General features: G+C 43.9%; 1 protein-coding gene, 2 long non-coding RNA genes and 1 pseudogene across 3 annotated transcripts; 3 read left to right on the plus strand and 1 right to left on the minus strand.

The window, feature by feature from the left end:
* Window positions 1-10,833: 10,833 nt before the first annotated feature.
* Window positions 10,834-10,952, minus strand: LOC148105382 (5S ribosomal RNA; annotated as a pseudogene).
* Window positions 10,953-11,512: 560 nt separating this feature from the next.
* On the plus strand, window positions 11,513-13,502 carry LOC148105383 (uncharacterized). Its single transcript, XM_087838369.1, has 4 exons — window positions 11,513-11,677; window positions 12,338-12,474; window positions 12,738-13,044; window positions 13,348-13,502. The coding sequence occupies exons 1-4, from the start codon at window positions 11,563-11,565 to the stop codon at window positions 13,500-13,502; spliced, it is 714 nt and encodes a 237-aa protein (XP_087694495.1). The 5' UTR covers window positions 11,513-11,562.
* A 214-nt stretch (window positions 13,503-13,716) lies between these two features.
* LOC148105384 (uncharacterized) lies at window positions 13,717-14,278 on the plus strand. The gene is made up of 3 exons (XR_015718519.1): window positions 13,717-13,773; window positions 13,959-14,011; window positions 14,234-14,278. It is a non-coding gene; the product is annotated as an uncharacterized LOC148105384 (long non-coding RNA).
* A 1,186-nt stretch (window positions 14,279-15,464) lies between these two features.
* LOC148105385 (uncharacterized) lies at window positions 15,465-16,059 on the plus strand. The gene is made up of 3 exons (XR_015718520.1): window positions 15,465-15,506; window positions 15,709-15,798; window positions 15,917-16,059. It is a non-coding gene; the product is annotated as an uncharacterized LOC148105385 (long non-coding RNA).
* Window positions 16,060-16,661: the final 602 nt, after the last annotated feature.

The following is a 16,661-nucleotide window of genomic DNA, read 5'->3' on the forward strand; positions in this document are numbered from 1 at the left end:
ATCTAAAGCATTCCATTGAAGCTCTAACTGTATATTTAGGGTCATTGTCTTCCTGGAAGGTAAATCTACATCCCAAGCTCAAGTCCTTTGCAGCCTCCAACAGGTTTTCTTCCAGAATTCCCATCTATTTAGCTCCATCCATCTTCCCATCATCTCTGACCAGTTTCTCTGTCCCTGTAGAAGGAAAACATCCCCACAGCATGATGTTGCCACCACCATGTTTCACAGTGGGGATGGTACATTCAGGGTGATGAGCAGTGTTATTTTTCTGCCACATGTAGCGCTTTTCATATAGGCCAAAAAGTTTAACTTTGGTCTCGTCTGATCAGAGTACCTTCTTCCACATGTTTGCTGTGTCCCCTACATGGTTCCTGGCAAATTGCAGATGGAACTTTTTATGACTTTCGGTCAACATTGGCTTTCTTCTTGCCACTCTTCCATGTAAGCCAGATTTGTGGAGTACACAACTTACAGTTGTCCTGTGGACAGATTCTCCCACCTGAGCTGTGGAATTCTGCAGCTCCTCCAGACTGACCATGTGCCTCTTGGAAGCTTCTCTGACCAGTGCTCTTCTTGCTCAGTCTGTCAGTTTAGGTGGAGGTTTAGGTCATATCTTGGTAGGTTTGCAGTTGTAGGAAACATTTTCTATTTTTGGATGATGGATTGAACAGTGCTCCTTGAGATGTTCAAAGCTCAGGATATTTTTTTATAACCTATCCCTGCTTTAAACTTATCTACAACTTTATCACTGACCTGCCTGGTGAGTTCCTTGGTTTTCATGAAGCTGTTTGTTCATTAATGTTCTTTAACAAACTACTGAGGCCGTCACAGAGCAGTTGTATTTATAATGAGACTAAATTACACACAGGTAAACTTGTCTAATTTGGTTGACTTCTAAAGGCAATTGATATCACTGGATTTTGTTTAGGGGTATCAGAGTACAGGGAACTGAATGCTAATCAACATGACACTTTTCAGATTTTATTTGCTTGATATTCTGAAAACCATGTATCATTTTGTCTGTGAAGGTTCTCAGTCATCCAGGTCATCGTAGTCAAAGGAGCTTGCAGAGAAAAGCGTCTGGACTTCTTTAAGTTACTTGAAGATGTTTCACCTCTCATCCGAGAAGCTTCTTCAGTTCTAAGGTCAAATGGTGGGGAGTCCCAGATTTCCCAGACTTGGCTCAGGCAATTAGAGCATCATCAGGGGGTCCTTTTGTCCCTCTGTGGGGGGATACTCCCACTAGGTTTAAATCTGGGACTCCCCACCATTTGACCTTAGAACTGAAGAAGCTACTCGGATGAGAGGTGAAACATCTTCAAGTAACTTAAAGAAGTCCAGATGCTTTTCTTTGCAAGCTCCTTTGACATGTATAATTTTCATACCACTTTACAGTAATGTGGTAACTTGTGTTGGTCTGTCACAGAAGATCTAAGAAAAATTCCTTTTACGTTTGTTGTTGTAAAGTGACAAAATGGGTGAAAGTTTTTCAAGGTACTGTAGGTCAACATTCTTCTTCTTCTAAGGTAGAGCAGCCTGGGCAGAGTATTGAAACTTTACAGGGATTGAAACTTTACTGATAAATGTGACAACCTATATATGTGATGTCATTACGGGATAATGACATCACATATATTTAGAATCTTACCACCAGTTTGATCCTTTGATCCTTAAATCCATAAATAGGGGTGAAAAGTGACGACTTGTAGTCCATTAATTGCAGCAATTATGCTTGCAGAATTGAAACATTCGCCAGAGAAGTATTTTGAAACATCTGGATCCTTTTCGGAGTAACTGTTTACAGATTCCAACATGTCTCAGAGAAAACAACCCTACAGATTTCTAAGGTAAGTTTTCTTTCTTTTTTCTGTTGTTCATAAACAGAAAAAAGACTCACACAGACTCAACCTCTACACGGCTGCCGTCTCCTGTAACCCGGCATGTTTCTAGGGTTTGTTTTCTTCTTTTTTTATTTTGTCTTTCAGTGTTTGTCTTGAGATAAGGTTTGAAGTGTCTGTGGTGCAGCTGGTCTGGTTTGTCTCGAGACAGTGCAGGCTGCACCCACCTGTAACAGGTGGAGACTCACCAGGACATTCAGAACTCACACGTTTTTTCTTTCTAAACTCTTCTGTAGAGGGTTTCTCTGAGAAGCAAGGGGAGGTCCACCAATATAAAGCGTGGCCAGGAGGCCTGGTCCAGGTTTTTTCTGCTTTCTTTTGTGGTGATCGTGGGTCAAGTGTTGGGAGTTCGCCTTGTATTCGGAAGATTGCCGGTTCGAGCCCCGGCTCGGACAGTCCCGGTTGTTGTGTCCTTGGGCAAGACACTTCACCCGTTGCCTAATGGTGGTGGTCAGAGGGCCCGTTGGCGCCAGTGTTAGGCAGCTTCGCCTCTGTCAGTGCGCCCCAGGGTGGCTGTGGCTACAATGTAGCTTGTCCTCACCAGTGTATGAATGGGTGGATGACTGAATGTGCAAAGCACTTTGGGGTCCTTAGGGACTAGTAAAGTGCCATTTACCATATTTTTACCATTCTTTTCCAAGCCTGGGGGCGGTGCCACCCCATCATGAGGACGGGCAAGGCTTTCGGAGCCTGTGTGTGTGTATGTGTCTGTATGACTGTGCTTATGGTTTTCTCTATTTCAAACAGATGCCTGTCCTCACCTCTGCAGTGATGCCGTCTCTTTTAACCCGACGTGTTTCTAAGGTAGGTTTTCTTTCTTTTTTTATGTTGTTCTTGTGGATTTTGTCCTCAGATGAGATTTGATGACAGGGATTGAAACTTTACAGATAAATTGTCCATGTGACAACCTAATTGGCTTACGGGATAATGATGTCACATATATTTAGAATCTTACCACCAATTTGATCCTTAGAGCCTTAAATTCTTTGATCCTTAAATCCATAAATGGGGCTGAAAAGTGACGACTTTTAGTCCGTTAATTGCAGTAATTATGTTTGCAGAACTGAAACATTCGCCAGAAAAGTATTTTGAAACATCTGGATCCTTTTCTGAGTAGCTGTTTAAAGATTCCAATTACAGATTCCACTTTTTTTTTCCTTCTTATGTTGTTCATTAACGGAAACAGTGCCACCCCATCACAAGGGCTGGCAAGGCTTTCGGAGCCTGGGGAGCGGACACCTGTATAAAGGGTGGCCAGGAGGCCCGGTCCGGGTTTTTTCTTCTTTCTTTCACACGCCTGGTGGGCGGTGCCACCCGATCACAAGGGCTGGCAAGGCTTTTGGAGCCTGGGGAGCGGACACCCGCACAAAGGGTGGCCAGGCGGCCCGGTCCGGGCTTTTTCTTCTTTGTTTCAGACGCCTGGTGGGCGGTGCCACCCGATCACAAGGGCTGGCAAGGCTTTCGGAGCCTGGGGAGCGGACACCCGCACAAAGGGTGGCCAGGCGGCCCGGTCCGGGTTTTTTCTTCTTTGTTTCAGACGCCTGGTGGGCGGTTCCACCCGATCACAAGGGCTGGCAAGGTTTTCGGAGCCTGGGGAGCGGACACCCGCACAAAGGGTGGCCAGGCGGCCCGGTCCGGGCTTTTTCTTCTTTCTTTCACACGCCTGGTGGGCGGTGCCACCCGATCACAAGGGCTGGCAAGGCTTTCGGAGCCTGGGGAGCGGACACCCGCACAAAGGGTGGCCAGGCGGCCCGGTCCGGGTTTTTTCTTCTTTGTTTCAGACGCCAGGTGGGCGGTGCCACCCGATCACAAGGGCTGGCAAGGCTTTCGGAGCCTGGGGAGCGGACACCCGCACAAAGGGTGGCCAGGCGGCCCGGTCCTGGTTTTTTCTTCTTTCTTTCACACGCCTGGTGGGCGGTGCCACCCGATCACAAGGGCTGGCAAGGCTTTCGGAGCCTGGGGAGCGGACACCCGCACAAAGGGTGGCCAGGCGGCCCGGTCCGGGTTTTTTCTTCTTTGTTTCAGACCCCAGGTGGGCGGTGCCACCCGATCACAAGAGCTGGCAAGGCTTTCGAAGCCTGGGGAGCGGACACCCGCACAAAGGGTGGCCAGGCGGCCCGGTCCGGGTTTTTTCTTCTTTGTTTCAGACGCCTGGTGGGCGGTGCCACCCGATCACAAGGGCTGGCAAGGCTTTCGGAGCCTGGGGAGCGGACACCCGCACAAAGGGTGGCCAGGCGGCCCGGTCCGGGTTTTTTCTTCTTTCTTTCACACACCTGGTGGGCGGTGCCACCCGATCACAAGGGCTGGCAAGGCTTTCGGAGCCTGGGGAGCGGACACCCGCACAAAGGGTGGCCAGGCGGCCCGGTCCGGGTTTTTTCTTCTTTTTTTCACACGCCTGGTGGGCGGTGCCACCCGATCACAAGGGCTGGCAAGGCTTTCGGAGCCTGGGGAGCGGACACCCGCACAAAGGGTGGCCAGGCGGCCCGGTCCGGGTTTTTTCTTCTTTGTTTCAGACGCCTGGTGGGCGGTGCCACCCGATTACAAGGGCTTGCAAGGCTTTCGGAGCCTGGGGAGCGGACACCCGCACAAAGGGTGGCCAGGCGGCCCAGTCCGGGTTTTTTCTTCTTTGTTTCAGACGCCTGGTGGGCGGTGCCACCCGATCACAAGGGCTGGCAAGGCTTTCGGAGCCTGGGGAGTTGACACCCGCACAAAGGGTGGCCAGGCGGCCCGGTCCGGGTTTTTTCTTCTTTCTTTCACACGCCTGGTGGGCGGTGCCACCCGATCACAAGGGCTGGCAAGGCTTTCGGAGCCTGGGGAGCGGACACCCGCACAAAGGGTGGCCAGGCGGCCCGGTCCGGGTTTTTTCTTCTTTCTTTCACACGCCTGGTGGGCGGTGCCACCCGATCACAAGGGCTGGCAAGGCTTTCGGAGCCTAGGGAGCGGACACCCGCACAAAGGGTGGCCAGGCGGCCCGGTCCGGGTTTTTTCTTCTTTCTTTCACACGCCTGGTGGGCGGTGCCACCCGATCACAAGGGCTGGCAAGGCTTTCGGAGCCTGGGGAGCGGACACCCGCACAAAGGGTGGCCAGGCGGCCCGGTCCGGGTTTTTTCTTCTTTGTTCCAGACGCCTGGTGGGCGGTGCCACCCGATCACAAGGGCTGGCAAGGCTTTCGGAGCCTGGGGAGCGGACACCCGCACAAAGGGTGGCCAGGCGGCCCGGTCCGGGTTTTTTCTTCTTTGTTTCAGACGCCTGGTGGGCGGTGCCACCCTATCACAAGGGCTGGCAAGGCTTTCGGAGCCTGGGGAGCGGACACCCGCACAAAGGGTGGGCAGGCGGCCCGGTCCGGGTTTTTTCTTCTCTCTTTCAGACGCCTGGTTGGCGGTGCCACCCGATCACAAGGGCTGGCAAGGCTTTCGGAGCCGGGGTAGAGAACACCCGCACAAAGGGAGGTCAGGCGCCCAGTCCGGGTTTTTTCTTCTCTCTTTCACACGCCTGGTGGGCGGTGCCACCCGATCACAAGGGCTGGCAAGGCTTTCGGAGCCTGGGGAGCGGACACCCGCACAAAGGGTGGCCAGGCGGCCCGGTCCGGGTTTTTTCTTCTTTGTTTCACACGCCTGGTGGGCGGTTCCACCCGATCACAAGGGCTGGCAAGGCTTTCGGAGCCTGGGGAGCGGACACCCGCACAAAGGGTTGCCAGGCGGCCCGGTCCGGGTTTTTTCTTCTTTCTTTCAGACGCCTGGTGGGCGGTGCCACCCGATCACAAGGGCTGGCAAGGCTTTCGGAGCCTGGAGAGCGGACACCCGCACAAATGGACGCATCTGAGGGCCGCATTTCGATCAGCCTTTGAATTGGGACAGCCTTCGGCGTGCCGCTGTGACGTAATCGGCCTTAAAATGCACCCTTTAAGGCTGCAGACCCTGAATTGGGATACAGCCTTCAAGACATGTTGAGGAGCTAATTTAGCCATTTTAATCACCTGTGTTGGATCAAGGACACATCTAAAACCTGCAGGACACCGGCTCTCGAGGCCTGGAGTTTCCCACCCCTGCTTTATATGATTTCTTCTGCACAGTTTTTATTTTTTAAACTGCATACAACATGAACATGACAACACCCAGAAAGAAAGCAAAAGCCAGTGCTTAACTCAATTAACAAATTCCTCTCACACGGCCAGCTTAAAGAGCTCAGTGAAACAGGCGTATGCTAAGAAGTAAAGAGCAAACTGATATTTCCATTCAGAACTGCTAGCTCATTTAAAAGTGGGGACCAATCCTGTGAACATTTCGGTTAAACGATGGGCGGCGAAGACAGAACGCAAGATGCCAAAGATGAAGAAGGTGATGAGAGGAAGTGAGAAAAAGGAAGAGTGGTGGGTTAAGAAAGGAAACCAAAATAGTGAATTATAATTCTGAAATCTGTCAAAGCTCTGCTTGTTATGTTAACTTCACAATCTTTCTGCTGTGTAAATGCAAGACACACACATGACACAGACTCTCACACACCGTGCTCTGGGTTTCATGTTTATTACTTTTCAATGTACAATATAAATTTCCCAGGCATTGCTCCAGCAGCGTGCCAGCTGCTCACAATATTGCTCCTTTTTGGTCCCGACACCTCTCCAGCTTCTCCTGGTGCTGCCCCTTCAACCATTCACGTCACCTCTCCCTCTGCAGCTGAGCCACAACACACACCTCCCTGCCACACTGCCAAACCTCGACAGTGACTCCAAAAGTGGCACGAAGGGATGAACAACCACTCTTCTATAAAATATTCCCTCATTTGGTGTTTTGGACATGATGACGGACAGTGCTGGGTAAGATCTGAGATCCATGAAAGCCATAAAACACAATGTAACCACTGACTCACTTTAAGTAGTTTAGGACAGCCAAACTATAGACCAGTTGCTAGGTTCGGCAGGGCTACAATAGAAAGCGAGGCGAATACAGAATGAAATGGCTGGAGACAGGAATTTGAGCAGCAACGGTTATTATTTACACAAAAATGAAATAAACAAGACACAAATTCCACATTGACAGTAGTAATGATAATAATAACAATAACAATAATAAGAATAAGCCGGCAAAACAAAAATAACCCCAAAAATAGTTGTTTGAGCTCAATATTCAATTGTCTTTTTGTCTTTGGTCATTTGTCAAGTCAAAAGTTCTTAGTCTAGTTCTTTTTCTCTTTCGTTTGTGGTTTGTGTGTTACCACTTGGGAGTCTCCGTCGAGGAAGAAGAGTAAGTTCCTCTGCAAAGTTCAGTCTGGGCTCAGGCTCGCCATCTCCATCCGGAGAGAATCCATCGGGATCCAAAATCTTAGTTCCTTCCACACGAACAAGGAAAAAAAACCTAGCCTGCACAACAATATTAACATTATTGCACACAGCCAGCTCCGTTTCTTCTCTTGTATCACAGCTATAGCTTTAGTTCTTTATCTTTTCACATTTCTTTCACATTACCACAGTAATACATTACATGCATGCTTTGAATATATCTCTCGTTGTACATGAAATTATTTTAACCACATGTAAAACAACAAATGAATTTCTCGTTCTCTTTTCAACCATGAAATTGTGATTAATAGGTATAACCAGCAAGATAATAGATTTTTCCAATCATCGTTCAAGTATGCTAAACAAATTCTACCACAAACAGCATTTCAACCGTTTTTAAACAGCAAATTACCACTCGCGAATCGGTATGAACAGAAGAAACAACTTTTAGCAACAGGCTAACACATTATTAATTTTTCAAACCCATGGGCTCAACTCACCAAAATGTTAGAAAATTCCGCACGAGCTATCCGTGGCCTGTCTCATCTACGTCCACGTGCGAAAAGACCTAGCTCATGTGAAACGATGGTCTGGTGTTTTGGAAGACGGGGCTAAACCCACTTTCAACCAATGAAAAAAAAGCATTTACCCCTTGTGATTCGGCAACAGAAAAATAAAGTTTGCTGGAGGATCACACTTCCTATTTTCAAAATAAATGATGCTTTTCAAAATAAAAGAATGAAAATATATTTATACAAATAAAAAGAAACCAAGAAAGAATAACAACAAAAGCGGTTTTCTCTACTGGGTTACAACAACAGATCAGTAAATCCTGCAGTAATGTCCTATGGTCTGTCATCTTGAGTGAGACCAGTCCCAGAACCTTAACAACCTCAACCACTTGTAGCAGATGGCTGCCCCTCCCTCAGGTTTCATCCTGTTACAGTTTTTTCTGATGGCTTTAACCCTAACTGTGATTCTTATAGCACAATTCCTAAAACTATTAATACTTATAGCAAAACCACTCACTGAGTTTGCAAAACTAAAAGCACAAACACTTCTTTGCACTCAGTTTGCAATGTTGTAACACACACTTTGCAAGTATGTAGGCACAATTCAGTGCACAACACTCTTTTTGCAGAACTTTAAACACAACTCACTGCTTACACTCAATTACCAAGTTTCCAACACACTCCTAGCAAAATTATACACATGTATGGCTATCATTAACACTATTTTGCCAACTGTCTGGCACACTTTCACATGTGAAAACTGTTTTAGATAATTAGTCCACTTTGCAATCAGCCTAAGCACTATAAACAGGCCACAGGTAAGCTGTCTATGTGGAGTACAATGGAAGGAGCAGTAAGAGTGAGAAGAGTGAGAATCAGAGGAGGCTGAGGGAGAGGACGTGGAGGTGAAGAAGTTGGAGGAAGAGGACGTGGAGGTGAAGAAGCAAGAGGGTTAGAGGAAGTTAGAGGAAGAGGACAAGGAGGAGCAAGAGGAGGACGAGGAAGGGAAGGAGGAAGGGTAAGAAGAGTAAGAAATAGAATTACTGATGACATCAGCTCTACATTAGTGGACCATGTAATCAACCATGGAATGACCCTGAGGGAAGCTGGCCAACGGGTTCAGCCTAACTTGAGCTGCTACACTGTAGCAGGCATCATAAGGATGCCCGCAACAGAATCCGAATGAAACAAATCTACAGAGTACCTTTTGAAAGAAACAGTGAACGTGTAAAACAGCTGTGATATGACTATGTGCAGGTAAGCTATAGTATCATTGGTACTGAATTTGGAAGTGCATACTGTAGTGCCGTGCATGTGCCTGCTGTGCTGAATTTGTTTTGTCTTGTCTAGAGAGTGATGGAGCTAGAGGCAGATGCCATGGGTCATGAGCAGATTTTTGTGGATGAGGCTGGTTTCCACCTCACAAAGACAAGGAGACGTGGCAGGAACATTATTGGACACCGTGCCATAATCAATGTCCCAGGACAATGTGGTGGTAACATAACTATGTGTGTTGTTCACCATCATGCAACCCTGGGCCCATATAACACTGCACACATTATTACATTCCTGGACACCTTTGACATGCTCACCAATGTTCAGAGACCAGAGCAGACCAGATACGTCATCATATGGGACAATGTTAGTTTCCATAGATCTGCTTCGGTCCGCAACTGGTTTACAGATCACCCACTCTTCACTGTACTCAACCTCCCCCCATACTCTCCATTCTTGAACCCAATTGAAGAGTTCTTCTCTACCTGGTGCTGGAAGGTCTATGACTGTCATCCCCATCAACACATAGCCCTTTTACAGGCAATGGAGGAGGCATGTGGGGATATTGACCAGACATCATGTCGGGCCTGGATACGCCATTCCAGGAGATATTTTCCCCGGTGCCTTGGACTCGAGGACATTGCATTTGATGTTGACGAAATTTTGTGGCCGGACCCAGAGAGACGACACGATGTAGACTGATTTCTTTTTTTTCCTCAGTGAAATTACTGTTTTGTTTGGACTTGGGAATAAACACTTGTGTTTGTTTTGATGTGTGTAAATAAACACCAGTACTTGAAGTTTGGATCCCTCCATGTTTACAGACCTATGACAAAAGTATGAGCTCAAACTGACATAGCCTACTTTGTGCACAGAGAAAGCAAAAGCCAGATGTGTTTTTTATTCATACCATCAGTGTTTAGTTGGTGCATTGTGTGCTTATTAATATGATGGCTTGTGTTAACTGTTGGATACGAAAATACCATTTTTACAAAGGTGTGGAGAGTTAAGCAAGGGTTATTCGCTTTTGCAAGAAAACTACAATGTTTTGCTGATTGGGTGAAGAGTTTTCTTATTTGTGTGTAGAGTTTTGCAAAAATAGCCAATAGTTACAAAAAATGTGCTTAAGCTATCAGAAAAAACTGTAAATCCCATCGAGGAGTTCTTCTCTGCCTGGCGCTGGAAAGTGTACGACCGTCATCCTCATCAACAGGTAGCCCTTTTACAGGCAATGGAGGAGGCATGTGGAGATATTGACCAGGCATCATGTCAGGCCTGGATACGGCATTCAAGGAGATATTTTCTCCAGTGCCTTGGACTGGAGGATATCGCATGCGATGTGGACGAAATTTTGTGGCCGGACCCAGAAAGACGACATGATGTAGGCTGATTGTCTTTTTTTTTCCTTTTTTTTGTGAAATTCCTATTTTGTGTTCTGACTTTGTCTTGGTTTTGATGAGTGTGAATAAAGACCAATACTTGAAGTTTGGATCCTTGTATGTTTACATGACACTATGACAAAAGTGTGACCTCAAATTGACATCTGTACACAGAGAAAGAAAAAGCCAGATGTGTTTTGTATTCATACCATCAGTGTGCAGTTGGCGCATTGTGTGCTTAGTAGATGATGGCTTGTGTGTACTGTTTGATACGAAATCACCATTTTTACGAAGGTGTGAAGAGTTAATCTAGCTGTGTTCGCTTTTGCAAGAGAACTACAATGTTTTGATAATTGGGTGACAGGTTTTCTTATTTGTGTGTAGAGTTTTGCAAAAATAGCCAATAGTTACAAAAAATGTGCTTAAGCAATCAGAAAAAACTGTAATACACCCCTTCTCTGGATCAAAAGCAGTTCAGTGACATGAAAATGAAAGGCTTACAGCACCAGGTATTCCCAGGCAGTCTCCCATCCTAGCACTAACCAACCCCAGCCCTGCTTAGCTTCCGAGATCAGACGAGGTCAGGCGTGCTCAGGGTGGTATGGCCGTAAGCTGCTGCCCACTGCACAATGTGTCAATTTATGGAATCAAGTGATGAGGTGGCCAGTACCTGAAGTTACGAACACAATCCTATAACTACGGTGGCCCTGAAGTGCAAATCACACCAACAAATTGCTAAACACAACAACAAAATTGAGAGGCCCTGAAGTGCAAATCACACCAACAAATTGCTAAACACAACAACAAAATTGAGAAACACAAAAACAAATGGAGAATCACAAAACAAAATTGAGAAGCACAAAAACAATACTGAGAATCACAAAATCAAATTAAGAAGCACAAAAACAAAATTGAGAAGCACAAAAACAAAATAAGAATCACAAAAACAAATTAAGAAGCACAAAAACAAAATTGAGAAGCACAAAAACAAAACTGAGAATCACAAAATCAAATTAAGAAGCACAAAAACAAAATTGAGAAGCACAAAAACAAAAGAAGAATCACAAAAACAAATTGAGAAACACAATTACGTTAAGAAAACCGGAAAGGGTAGGTACCATTCGGCAACAGGAGACATCACTGATTGGATGTCCGCGCTGTTCGTCTTTGGAACCGGAAGTTACTCTGCCTGTAGCGCATTTCGTTTGAAGAAGAACGGCGGAATGTTTTGTCCTAGCTGTGGGAAAAAGCTGGTTGAGGAGTCACCGAACTTTTGCAGCGGCTGTGGCGAGAGGCTTTATCACGCATCTTGCATCGGAGACACTTCACTCCCATTGAGTAAGTTAATAAGCATAATAAAATGTTAGTTATTAATTGATTTATTAGCCTAGCGTTAGCTGTTTCCAGACCATAGCAGACCAGAGGGCTGTTCCACTAAGCGAGCTCAGAAAATCGAGGCTCATTTGAAAATGCACGCAGCTGTCAAAATGACTGCTCAAGACCTTTCTAGTAGTGAAGGTTTGAAGGCAGTTCTAGTGTTAACAAACCTCGCAGCTAGGGTGCCACGGACCAGACTTGTCCACAAGCATATTGCATAATGAATGAGCAGAAAGACTGCAGGTTAGCCTCGTTGCTGGAACCGAATTTGGGGCAATCGAGCCTGGATTTTCAGAGTGAGCCTGGCTTTTGGGATTAGCTTGCTTCGTGGAACAGTCCTCTGAGCATTTCCACAACTGAAACGATAATAAATTAGTTCATTTATTATGTTTGGTTAACTTTAGGAACTAACACTATTATGTGTCTATACATTAAAACTTACTGGTGTAGAATTGTATTGGTCAGTAGTATCAGTTGCATTGTCATTCCTTGGTAGAAATTTTCTAGTGAGATTATTCAGTGTTGTCCTTATTTGCGTGTTGTGTGGACAATGGAATGTCACATGAATTAATGTCTTTAATGTGTGACATTGTAGTACATTTTTCCTTTGTTTCCCTTTAGCATCACAGACTACCTCAAACTGCCCGACTCCAACCTTCAGCACCTTCATAGAATACAGAAAAAAGAAAAATGAAGAGAGGCAAAAGTTTTCTGAAGGGAGGAAGGGCTTAAAGAAAAAGGAAAAAAGAAAGGTTCAGGTAGTTTGGCTAGCTCAGTCTGAAAACAAGTTGAGGTTAATTTTCTAATGACATTCTTTTGTTATTCCTTAGGGGAGTTGTGTAGAAAATGTTCAGTGTAGTAAAGCTATCCAGAATAAGAACAATTGTTTACGAGTAATTGTACATTTAGGTTGTCAGGAAGATCCCTCTTTTGCAGTTAATAAATATTCAAGTTTGAATAGATCTGCTTAGAGTCATATTAGTATCTACTTGGCCCATTGTTCATGTCTTTTTCCTTACAGATAAATGTCGGCTTGATGACCATTAAAAAGGGTGGTTTGAAGCCATACCGTGGAAAAACTATTTTCCTAACAACAGACCCTGACGCTACTGCCACAAGTCTGCTCAATCAAGCTGTTAAAAAAATGAAGGACTTTAACAAAGATCTAAAAGATGGACCTTTCCTTCTTCTGTATCCGGATGGCACTGAGGTCATTACTGTCCCTGGAACACAAAGACCATTTACACTTGAGGCTTATAAGGCTGAAGTTGGCAAGCCTTATCAAAGAATCACTGTTTTCATCTGCTTGAAGAGTGACTTTGAAGATGGTAAGCTGCTAATGTTTGTTTGGATTTTGACACACATTCCCTTAGTTCCAACAACTGCTAATTTTGAAATTGTGAAATGATAACATTACGCATAAAGCACCCAAGTCAATAGCATACCTACATAAAAATGGTGAATGGCCTGTATTTGATATAGCACCTTCTAGGGTTCTACAACCCCCCCAAGACACTTCACAACAAAACCAGTCATTCACCCACACACATTCACACACTGCTGGTGATTAGCTACAATGTGGACACAACTGTCCTGGGATTCACTGACTGAAGCAAGGCTGCTGTACACAGATGCCACCTATCCCTCCCACTACCACCACCTGGCATGGAGGGTGAAGTGTCTTGCCCAAGGACACAACGACTGCGACAGACTGAGCAGGGCTCAAACCTTCAACCTTTTGATTACAGGGCGGGCTTTTAACTCCTCTGCCACCATTGCTCCCTAAATTAGCTTGTATATGTTATGTTTCTTCCTGGAAACATGAAATTCAGCCATTTTTGGATCTACTGAGTCATGAGTTTTCAATGCTAACTTTATGCCTTTCGTATTAATCTATTATTGATGATCAAATAAAGTTTCATACATTAGTATGAATTTAGTTAGCTTAGCTTGATTTGTTTTCATGTTTTGTAGTTGGAGAAAATTTAGACTTGTCTGACTCTGACCCAGAGATTGTTATTAAAAGGCCCTCTGAGTTTGATCTTGCTGATACACTGGTAAGTACAATTTAAAATTTTCTATAGAGTTTTCTTGTTGTTTAGCCACCACCATTTGCCTCAGTTCAGTAAAACAGTTAATAGTTATATGTGAAATACATTTTGTGTGTGTGTGTGCGTGCTCGCGTGTGTTTGTTTGTTTGTTTGTTTGTTTGTTTGTTTGTTTGTTTGTTTGTTTGTTTCAGCCATGGGAACTTCAACATGAAAGCAGTCCTTTACAGAAAGCGGCAGAATATGAGTAAGTGATATTTTAAGAACATGTAATCTTTTACTGTTTTTTGCCTACACTTTGTATTAATGAGATATACACTTTTGTCATTCATTCTGTATATGGTTTTTGGAACATGGACTACATAATACTTGTATTGCTTGTTTCTTAATCAAGATGCTTAAATATTTTCAAAGTGTCAATTAATATTTTCACAGTACACAACAATAATGCTTTTCTTTGTTCTCTAAGGAAGGGTGCTGGGGATCTTGTGCTTGCTAATGAAGTACAACAGGTAAAAAACTTTTTTATTTGTAAAACAGTGCAGCAGACAATCTCCACCGCCTTTACTTTGCAATTAGATAACGATTCACTGTTTGCTTATTCATTGTTATTATACAATGCATTTCACATCCTCAATTTTCATACTATCAATAGATTATAACATCCACCCCTTAAAGGTACAATAAGTCATACTACATGAAATAATCACAAAGCAGTCTAATGTCTCAATCATGTTGGAAAGAAGGTTACATTGAAACTGTGTATGACTCGTCTTTGTCATCTAGAATCTTCTGGCGCTGATCCGTAGCCATGAAACTCATGGAACGAGAGGAGGGAGAGTCACTCGTTTGTTTATAAAGATAGACTGCAGTACACAAATTTGACCACAGGATGTTATTCTTATTTCATTCTTACTTATTGTACCTTTAGATAATCTATTGGGATAGGGAACCTAAGGTACATCCATCTACTTCCGGACCATGGGTCCCCTACTGCTAAAAAAATAGGAGTCTATGAGCCAATAAAAATTATTTTCTGATCCCGTTTGCTGTGTGCCATGGATTTAAAATATGATGTCCGTGAAGTATATAAACACATTTTGATGCCAAAAAGTGCTTAAGCGACAGGTGGCAAAGGTTATTTTAGGTTTTGTTTGAAAAGACGTGGCGAAATGTAAATGTTCGTCTCACAAAATTGACATCATCGAACCAGACACAGAGAAGAGGAAAAGCTTAGTTTTGTTTAGCGAGCTTCGAATCCTTCTTCCAGGATGATGTGGAGAAAACCACTATAAATCTGGCCATGTGATAATTAGCAGCTACGCTGGGGGAGAAAAGCTTCTGAGGCGACGTCATATTTGTGACATCTGACTTGTAGTCATTTTAATGACGAATTTTTACAAGCTAACAAACCTCAAATTACATTACAGACATAGTCGAAACACAATTATTTATTATTTAAATTGAAGTACAACATATGTGTGATTCAGAGAGTAAGGCAAAGCAGACCAGAAAATAACTTTTATAGCTCCATTCACTTCCATTCATTTTTCTTTTGTTCAGGGACCCATGAGCAGACCAGAAGGGGAGGAGACTTAGGCTCCCTATATTAAAATAATTATCAATTGGTCAAATATGAATTTTCATTCATCCTCATTTCTGTATTTCCAGGTCATAGATTTGGAAGAAGAAAACGATATAGGCACTACTGAATGCCTCACTGTCGAGAGCTCCTGTTACAGGTGCGTTGTATCTTGAGTAATTATTCCAGAGGGTTTCACAAAATATATACACACAATTATTATAAATGTATGTAGTTTGACTCTTTTACATTAGATTCTTCAGAAAAAAAAAATAGTAGAATCGTTCTATAAAACTGGAACTGCATGTTTATGCATTTGTCTTTTTGCATCTACACTTTGTGTACATGTTTTCACTCTGCAGAAACTACACACAGCTGTTTGAACCGATTGTGATTGATGATGAAGATCCTACTCCTAACGAAGCCAAAGCTGAGCCCCCAGAAGAACCTGTGTTAGTAATTTAAACATTTGAATCCAATTAACCGCCATCTTGTTCTGTACAAGACATCATGCAATCATGAGAGAAGTATATACACCTTTAAAAAATAAGTTTCCCTTTTTTTTTTTAGAGACACCAATTTGCAGGCACATGAAATTATTGCAAATTTGGCACTGGAACTTGACCACAAGAAGGTCAGCAGGTTCAATATATCAAGGTCAGCTGTATGGGATGGAGCTGTTAGAGGATTTCGACGCAGCACATACTCTGACAACTACGACATGTTCATCAAGTTTACAGTTTTTTCTGATTGCTTAAGCACATTTTTTGTAACTATTGGCTATTTTTGCAAAGCTCTACACACAAATAAGAAAACCTGTCACCCAATTATCAAAACATTGTAGTTCTCTTGCAAAAGCGAACACAGCTAGATTAACTCTTCACACCTTCGTAAAAATGGTGTTTTCGTATCAAACAGTACACACAAGCCATCATCTACTAAGCACACAATGCGCCAACTGCACACTGATAGTATGAATACAAAACACATCTGGCTTTTGCTTTTTCTGTGCACAAGGTAGGCTATGTCAGTTTGAGCTCATACTTTTGTCATAGATCCGTAAGCATAGAGGGATCCAAACTTCAAGTACTGGTGTTTATTCACACACATCAAAACAAACACAAGTGTTTATTTCCAAGTATAGGATTATTTGCAATCGCCATATTGACTATATGGGTTTCTTGGTCTGCAGTGAACATGCTTCCTCTGCCCCAGCATCTGGTTGTCTAGCAATTCTGTAAAGTAACAATTTCAGTATTTTTACATCTATGGTATTGTTGTGTTTCTCATCAGCATATGGCAGTGCTACAAATCT

The sequence above is a fragment of the Neolamprologus brichardi genome, chromosome 3 (assembly GCF_056152115.1).
Source record: "Neolamprologus brichardi isolate AB-2024 chromosome 3, ASM5615211v1, whole genome shotgun sequence".
Lineage (NCBI taxonomy): Eukaryota > Metazoa > Chordata > Actinopteri > Cichliformes > Cichlidae > Neolamprologus > Neolamprologus brichardi.

What these genes read in the sequence shown, in the direction of transcription:
- LOC148105383 (XM_087838369.1), top strand. Translation starts at nt 11,563, where the DNA reads ATGTTTTGTCCTAGCTGTGGGAAAAAGCTGGTTGAGGAGTCACCGAAC. An exon ending in AGGAAAAAAGAAAGGTTCAG is followed by an intron (nt 12,475 to 12,737) that starts GTAGTTTGGCTA and finishes TTTTCCTTACAG; the next exon opens with ATAAATGTCGGCTTGATGAC. An exon ending in GAAGAGTGACTTTGAAGATG is followed by an intron (nt 13,045 to 13,347) that starts GTAAGCTGCTAA and finishes TGCTGTACACAG; the next exon opens with ATGCCACCTATCCCTCCCAC.